A 7,720-nucleotide genomic window follows, 5' to 3' on the forward strand; every position below is an offset into this window, starting at 1 on the left:
GCCACCTTGTAGCTGCCATCCGTTGGAAGCGGGCCAGCAGATGAAGGAGGCAGAGGGCAAGCAGGCAACCAGGCAGCCAGCCAAGACAGGGTCGTCCGACCTCTAATTTGCCGCTTTCACGCCGCAAAAGGCAGGAATGTGCGCCGGTCTGCCTGCCTGCCTGACCTGGCTGTACGTACCGTCGAGGATGCCTCTGGACCCACCTGCAGGCCGCCGGCACCTCTAGGCCCGAAGGGGAATGCGAGACAGGGTGCGAGCCTCAGGCGCTCAATACTGGATCTGACATCGAGGGGCGGTGCACCCACCTGCTCCAGGCCCTCCTAGCCATTCGACGACCCGCTCAGCTCGGACGCACAGCACGACGCAGATGAAGGCGAGGACAGGGCGTGGCGAAAAGGGCCGAGATCGAATGCTGCGAGGCGCCGGGCCAAGGATGAAGTGAGTTCGAGGGGGAAGATGCTACAAGAGATGCTCTCAGAGATACGACGGACAAACGAGCGAGTAGTGAGTGACGGTGGAGAGCCCCTTGCGGCAAGACCCAGCGGTGGGAACAGGATCGGGTAGAGACGGGAATCGAGGAGCGCGGGCGTCCATGCTGTACGAGACCGGAAATGATCGAGAGACTGCGGGTGCCCAGCGAGGAGCAGGGGAGGGGCCAACCCCCCACCAAACGACACCGCGGAAGGGAGTGACGGGAATATGCCTGGACGAGACGGGATTGGAAAGGACCGATGCTTGCGGGACTGTATGCTGGGTCGGGAGAGGGGCGTCGGCCGATGAGAAGGAGCGAACCATGCCAGGATGCAAGTTGGGTCGAAGATGGTGCGAGCTGAGAAGGTGGTGGCTTGTTGGTTCCTATCGGGTGAGGCTCGAGGTAACCTGGGGGCCAAAGTAATCGACCTGAGGAGCGGTGCGAGGCCGCGACGAGCGCGGCGCGGTGCGAGGGGTGGCAGCACCTGTCGGCGTTGGCGGGCCGAGCTGCGGCGAGCCCTCGAGGGGCGTCGAGAGGCCGTACCGACCCAGCGACTCGACCGAGCTCAAGAAGGTCATCTGCTGTGCAGTGAGGCCGCGCTTGGGCGGCGAGAACTGTCCGCGGAGCAACATCGTGTTGAATGGCTCGGATGCCGCGCCATCGCCGGCGGTGTGCGTGGCGTCGGCCGTGAGGCTGCCGGTCTGCGTTTGGCGGCGCAGGAACGAGGGTCTCATCGTCGAGCGCAGCCGCGGCCTTTCGCCGTCCATCATGGCGCTGAAGCCGGAGAGTGAGCGGTGGAAGGCGCGAGGGCGCGATGAAGTCGAGGCAAGCGAGAGGTCCGAGGCGTTGGCGTCTTCCATGACGGGGAAGATCGAGGCTGCGCAGGGTGCCGGCGGTGCGTCTTCTGGGAGATGGGCTGTGCCCGCTGGCGGCGATGCCAGGAGCTCGTAGTCGGGCGCGGCCTCCTCGTGCGCTGCGGGCAAAGGCGCCTCGGCCTCCTGTGGTCCCTCGTCTGCGGCCGTCGGAGGAGCCGGTGCAGGGGCGTCAGCGGTCTCATGCTGCTCGAACGCCCCAACAAGACCAGAGCTCGAGTTGTCCTGCTGCGCCGGACGGTGAGGCGTCGCACGGGTCGAGAGCGACGTGACCGAGGGCTGGATCTGGAGGGTGGCGGCGAGTGCGTCGCGGGCCTCCTGCCTCGCCTCGGCCGCCTTGAAGAGGACCATCTCGTCGTCTCCGACCTCACAGTTGTACGTGGGACAGGCCCATACGCTGATGCTGTCGTAGTCGTCCGAGTCGAGGATGAGGGAGCCGCGCCTGTTCGGGTCGTTGCGCACCTGCCGCTGGCGGTAGGATAGGCCCGGCGGTTGCTGGTAATACTGGCGGATGGGGAGTGCAAAGAAGTGGACAAACGACTTCCACTTGGTCTTGAGGGCGCCGTTCCTGGTGCGGGACGAGGCGGGCGGCGCATCTGGACCATCGCCCTCGAGCTGGCGACGAGCGGCATCAGGCAACTGCCTCGTGGCCGAACGGTCTCCGCGGTGAGCGAACCGACCGCGGATCAGGGGCGCTGTAGAGACGGGCTGGAGCGAGTAGGCTATGGCGGCCATGTCGGTGTCGTTGCCACGGTCGCGCTGGTGGTGATGCTGGCCAAGGTGGTGGGTGGAGATGACGAGGGAGCGGCGACGATGTATCTGGCCAGCCAGAAGGGTCAAGAGGAGAGGACGAGATGCCGAGTCAGGGAAGCCACGAAGGAATAGGGACAAGGGTGGGTAGGGTGAGGGAGTGGGACGGTGATGGTGATGGTGCGCAGGATGGTGAGGCGCGGCAAGGTGGTGGGACAGAAGGAGACGAGCAGCTGCCTTTGCGACCCCACCAGAGAGGAGAGGCTCGCACACCAGCTAGAGGCCAGCCAGCCTGGCTCCCAGAGTGCGCCCGACCACGAGGCCGGGTCCATGGGAGGGTCGGTGGCGGTGCTCCCGAGCCAAGCAGGCAGCCAGGGCGGCGGCGGCTGCAGCGCTGCCTGCCTGCTGCGCTACCCCGCCCCCAGGGACGAGCGAATTTTAGGCTTCTTGCCTGCTTGCCTGTGCGCGGGAACCCCAGCGACAGCCGATAAGACACCAGCGGCGTGGGCTTGGCCTTGCCTGGCAGCAGGCAGGCGGGCAGCCCGGCAAGGGTGCTGGGAAGAAGAAAAATCAGAATCATCAACGCGGGCCACCCTCTCTTCGCTTGGGCCCTCGTTGGCCGGCAACGCCTACGGTACCCTCTGCCTGCCTGCCTGCAACGGCGCCTGCAGCCGGCCACTCTGGGGCCGGCATGGGGGGCCAGCCAGAAGCGGGTCAGGCCAGGCCAGGCCAGGCAGGGTTTTTTCGAGTGAGCGAGGGGCGCGCCTGGGCCACACACGGTTCGCCCAAGAGCCGCAACGGGAAATTCTCGGCTCCGATGGTGGGAAGGGGGTTGGAGAGGCGCCCAGCACAGCTCGCCCGCACTTCACAAAATCCCTCGTCAAGAGCTCTGCCAGACGGGACCCGGGTTGGCTGCTGTGCTCAAGCTCTGCCTTGCCCTGCTCAGCTCTGGAGCTGCTACGTATGTACTCTGTACGGGAGGTGGCGGGTCGAGGTCGGACGATAAGATTCGCTCGGTGCCAGCAGCACCCTCGAGCGTCAAGCTTAAGGTTGGGTGAAGAGGCTTTAGGGTCAAGCGCAAAAGCTCTACCTGGTTGGACCCCTGGGCCTCGGTCGGATGTTTTCCGTGGAATTCCCGAGGGCCCCTTCCGCGAGGGCAGCAGCGGGGCGGCGTCTTCATTTTTGTTGGCTGGCTGGGCACTCTGGTTAACGCCGCTTTGATCCTAGCTCGAGCTTGATTGGACCCACTCGACGCCGTACCGTACTCCTCATGCTCCTCGACGGCGGGAGCCGCTGGCACCCTCGAGGAAGAAGAGGAGCGGGTGGTGGTCGTCGTTCCCTGCACCCTTACTACCACTACTACCCTCACCACCATATCCACGCAAAGGGCCCTCCTCCTGCCCCCAGGCCGCTTCTTCTCGACCCTACCCGGCCCAACGCCAAACTCGCATCGGCGCAAACCTCGTCTTGAGGCCGGACATCCGCCTCGACTCGACAACAAGCCGCCTTCCGCGGGCTCCAGGCGCCAAGACTCGCAAGAAACGCCTCGCCCATAATGCTCGGCCTGCGACGCAACCGAGGGACGCGGACGGCCGCCGACGCTGCCGACGCCGCGACGGTGGCCACTTCGGATGCGGGTCGCCTCAGCGACGGATCGCTCGACAGCGAGGTGGCCAAGATGGCCGCAGAGATGGGCGTCGATGCATCTTACGAGCGCAAGGTCGCGCTCCTCAACAAGGCCATCAAGGACGAAATCGGCTTCGGCAAGTTTCAGCTCTGGGTCACGTTCCTCGCAGGAGGCGGCTGGGCCATCGACAACTTCTGGTTCCAGGCGCTCGGCATGGGACTGCCGCAGATTGAGCTCGAGTTCGAGCCGGAGCATATCCAGTTTGCCGCGCTGGCCCTCTACTCTGGCCTCCTCGTCGGAGCCACCGTGTGGGGCATCCTGTCGGACATCATCGGCAGGAAGGTCTCGTGGAACGTTACGCTGCTCCTCTCGGGCATCCTCGGCGTCGCCGTCGGAGGCGCGCCCAACTTTGTCGGCCTCGGAGGTCTGCTCGGCGCGCTGGGTGTCGGCGTCGGTGGCCAGCTGCCCATCGACGGAGTGATGCTCATCGAGTTCCTCCCGGCCTCGCACTACTGGATCCTCACCTTCCTCTCGGTCTTCTGGTGCCTGGGCCAGCTCTTCGCCGCCGTCATGGGCTGGGCCTTCATCACCAACTTCCGCTGCGAGACGGCCGACGCCTGCCCCAAGAGCTCCAACATGGGCTGGCGCTACACGTGGTTCGTGCTGGGTGGCGTCACCCTCGTCATGTGGGCCGCCCGCTTCTTCATCTACCCGATCCCCGAATCGCCCAAGTTCCTCATCGCCAACGGGCGCGATGAAGAGGCGCTCGAGGTGCTGCGCTTCATCGCGAAGGAGAATGGCAAGACGACCACGCTGACGCTGGCGCAGCTCAAGGCGGCGGGCGAGGGCGCCACCTATGCCAACAAGCAGGGCGACGAGGAGGCGGCCCGCGGACTCGACGCCACGCCGGACGAGAAGACGGATGCCAAGCTCGAAGCCGAGGTTCAGCTCGAGCAGGTCGACAAGGTCGAATCATCCTCGCCTCTCCAGCGGGCCGACAGGGTCAACCTGCAGCAGCTGCGCCGCTCCCTCAGCCAGTTTGACACCTCGCACATCCGGGCGCTCTTTTCGTCGCCAAAGATGGCGTGGAACACGTCCTTGATCTGCTTCCTCTGGGGCCTCATCGGCCTCGCCTACCCGCTCTACAACGTCTTCGTGGCTCTGTACCTTAAGAACGCCGGCGCAGCGTCGGGTGGATCGTCGCAGGCCGAGCAGTACCGCGACCTGGTCATCATCGCCGCGTGCGGGATCCCCGGCTCCTTTTTCGCCGCGGCCATGGTGGAGCTGCCCTACGCCGGCCGCAAGGGCACCATGGCGCTCTTTACGCTGCTGACGGGCGTCTTTCTCTTCCTCTTCACCACGGCACGGACGCCTCAGGCGATCCTGGGCTGGAACTGCGCCACGTCGCTCAGCCAAAACGCCATGTACTCGGTGCTGTACGCCATGAGCTACGAAGTCTTCCCGGCGCCCCACCGAGGCACCGGCGACGGCCTAGCCATGGCGACCCAGAGGGTGTTTGGCGTCGCCGCACCCGTCGTCGGCGCCTTTGCCGGCGACAAGCCGGACAAGCCCATCTACATCTCTGCATCGTTCTTTATCGCCGCCGCGGCCCTCATGCTCTTCCTGCCTTACGAGACTAGGGGCCGCGCCGCTCTGTAGACGGGCCGGGACGCTGAGCCTTGCTTGCTTGTACCATACACGTGATGATACCGACATGATATTGCTTATGGGCTCGTGCGCTGCAACAACAGCCACAACTCATCGACGTGGAGAGTACCGTCGTGGTCCACGGATCGGCGTGCGTCTCTCTGTCGGCGAGGAGCGTCAGGCCAGCCCATGCCAAGACCGGCCTGCCGGCCAACCTTGCATTGCCTGAGCGAGAGGCCAAACGGAGTCGATGTGCATCGTCCGAAGTTGGCCGACTCGGGAGCGGGTTCCGGCGCTAACGAGGCCGATCCGGGGGCGCCGAATAGTCGATGGAACATCCAGCGAACCCGTGCTTCTTGGCACGATCGAGGAGCAAAGAGGATTGGGTTAGTCACGGTGTCGCAAGGTGAAGATGAATCCGCAGCTCGGTCGGTGCTGAGCTTGCTTGCTGTCGGCGCCGTGATCTGATTCTGACTGAGCCAGCACCGAGGTACCGTACCAGACAGGTCAGGTCGGATCTTGGACCCCATCGCAGCGTCGATTGTTGTCGCCGTGCGTGTGGCGTGGCCCTATTGTCAAAGAGTTGATCTCCGCCTGGCCGCTTTGTGGTTGAGAGATGCATGGAAGATTTCGGTGCATGAGGCGCGTCAGGCGCGTGTACGTGTTGCGAGGCGGATGCCGCTCTTTGGCTGAGGCTGCGCACCCCACGCTGTGCGCGCGCGGGAGGGAATGCATACATGCTCACTTTTCATGGCCCGTCGCTGCGTTGCTCGCCCCGTCGGTCGGGTCGAAAGCTTCCTGCTTCACCGCAGGACATCGTAGCGATCGTACGTCTTCTTTCATCGCTTTGAAGTCGGCCAAGAGAGTCGGGTCGCACATCGACAGTCGCCGGAATGCCGTTGGCGAGATGGACGGACGCCAAGGAAGAGCGGTTCACAGGCGACCCACACGGGGCCTTGCGGGCCGGGGTTGGTCGTCTTCGGGCCGAAAGAGGTCAGCCGATCCCGGTGGGGTGCAGGCGGCTCCGTTGTCCTTGTCGTTGTCATCCGCAATGTCATGCCTTCCGTAGCAGCAAGACCAGGTGAGGCTACGGTTACGAATCAGTCCCTGACTGTGTGCTACTACTCGCAAGGATGTCGCAGCGCGGCAGACGAGATCATGGAGCGTACCGGCCAAGGGAGGACGGCGCTGGTCTGCACGAAGGATCTTGCACCAAAGGTGTTGTTTACCCGCCTCGCCTCACTCCTCACTCTCTCACACCCTCTTCGTCCCTGAAGATCTGTTCATGCTCCGACCAAGGCTTGCTCATCCCTTGCGATCCTCTGTTGCGAGCCGGGCCTGACTCACGCCGGCTGTGGCGGACGCTCTGACGGGGCTAGGCCCTTCCTCGTTCGCATTGTCGAGCCTGCGCACCGTCCCCGCAAAGCGCACGTCTACCAGTACCGGATGATCGTCTTTGCACCTCGATCGTACGTACAATGGCATTTGATCATCTAGCTGACGTACATACACAGTGCTGCACGCAGAACGTCCGCTGATCTCGATGTTGACAGGCCACCAACCGACGAGGTCGCCGGCCAAGGTTTGACAGGTGGAAAGCAAGCCAAGGCTCCATGGTTCCGCCGTGGCGATCCGAGTGCCGTACTGGTCATGGCCGACGAGCCAACTGGTCTGACCCGCGATCTGTGTGCCACCACGGCTTGCCCTCCATGTCGAGCGTGTATCTAACCCACCTCATCGCCTTTTTGTTTCGTCACTGGCCTAGCCTTGGCAAGACGTACGAGTTCCACCGGTGCGATTTGGTATCCTGACGACCAACGGCTGCGACTACCAAGTGAAAGAGTGCTGCACCTGCTGCCCTACTTGAGGCCAACGGCGAGAGCGATGCGGTGCGATCTCGAATGCACCGGTCAACGGCAACGACAAGGTGACGAATGGCCGTCAAGGGATGGAGGCGTTCCTCGACGAAGGGCCGCTCGGTTGCACCGCTGGGAGAAGGGCAGGGCAGGCAGGGTCCTGTATCTGGTCGCTGGAGGTCCGGTGTCGCATCAAGGCGGCTGGATGGCTGTCTGTCTGGCGATCCGCTTCGCTTCGCACCCCGCCTTTCCCGTCCGTTCCTTGACTGCTTGCTTGCTTCGAGGTCCGCCTGCCAGCCACGCTCGCTGCAGCCAGGGGACCCGCGGGACGGCGTTCTGTTCCCGCGCAAACGAACCCAACACCACCCCGGCACCCTGCGCGCGCTTGACGTACGGGCTCGCACATGTCGACCTCGACGGTCCAGACGAAACGAAACGCCCACGCCCCCCCCCCCCNCCNCGCNCNCNCNCNCNCNCNCNCNCNCNCNCGCCGCGC

The 7,720-nt window shown here is 64.5% G+C and overlaps 2 protein-coding genes across 2 annotated transcripts; one reads left to right on the top strand and one right to left on the bottom strand.

Moving 5' to 3' along the window:
• Positions 1 to 855: 855 nt before the first annotated feature.
• Positions 856 to 2,079, bottom strand: PFL1_00105 (uncharacterized protein; the record flags this gene model as incomplete). Its single annotated transcript, XM_007877602.1, has 1 exon — positions 856 to 2,079. The coding sequence occupies one exon, from the start codon at positions 2,077 to 2,079 to the stop codon at positions 856 to 858; it is 1,224 nt and encodes a 407-aa protein (XP_007875793.1).
• Positions 2,080 to 3,649: 1,570 nt separating this feature from the next.
• PFL1_00106 (uncharacterized protein) lies at positions 3,650 to 5,380 on the top strand (the record flags this gene model as incomplete). The annotated part of the gene is made up of 1 exon (XM_007877603.1): positions 3,650 to 5,380. One exon carries the CDS (start codon positions 3,650 to 3,652, stop codon positions 5,378 to 5,380), a length of 1,731 nt encoding a protein of 576 aa, XP_007875794.1.
• Positions 5,381 to 7,720: the final 2,340 nt, after the last annotated feature.

Source organism: Pseudozyma flocculosa, assembly GCF_000417875.1.
Source record: "Pseudozyma flocculosa PF-1 unplaced genomic scaffold scaffold00001, whole genome shotgun sequence".
NCBI classification, from domain to species: domain Eukaryota; kingdom Fungi; phylum Basidiomycota; class Ustilaginomycetes; order Ustilaginales; family Ustilaginaceae; genus Pseudozyma; species Pseudozyma flocculosa.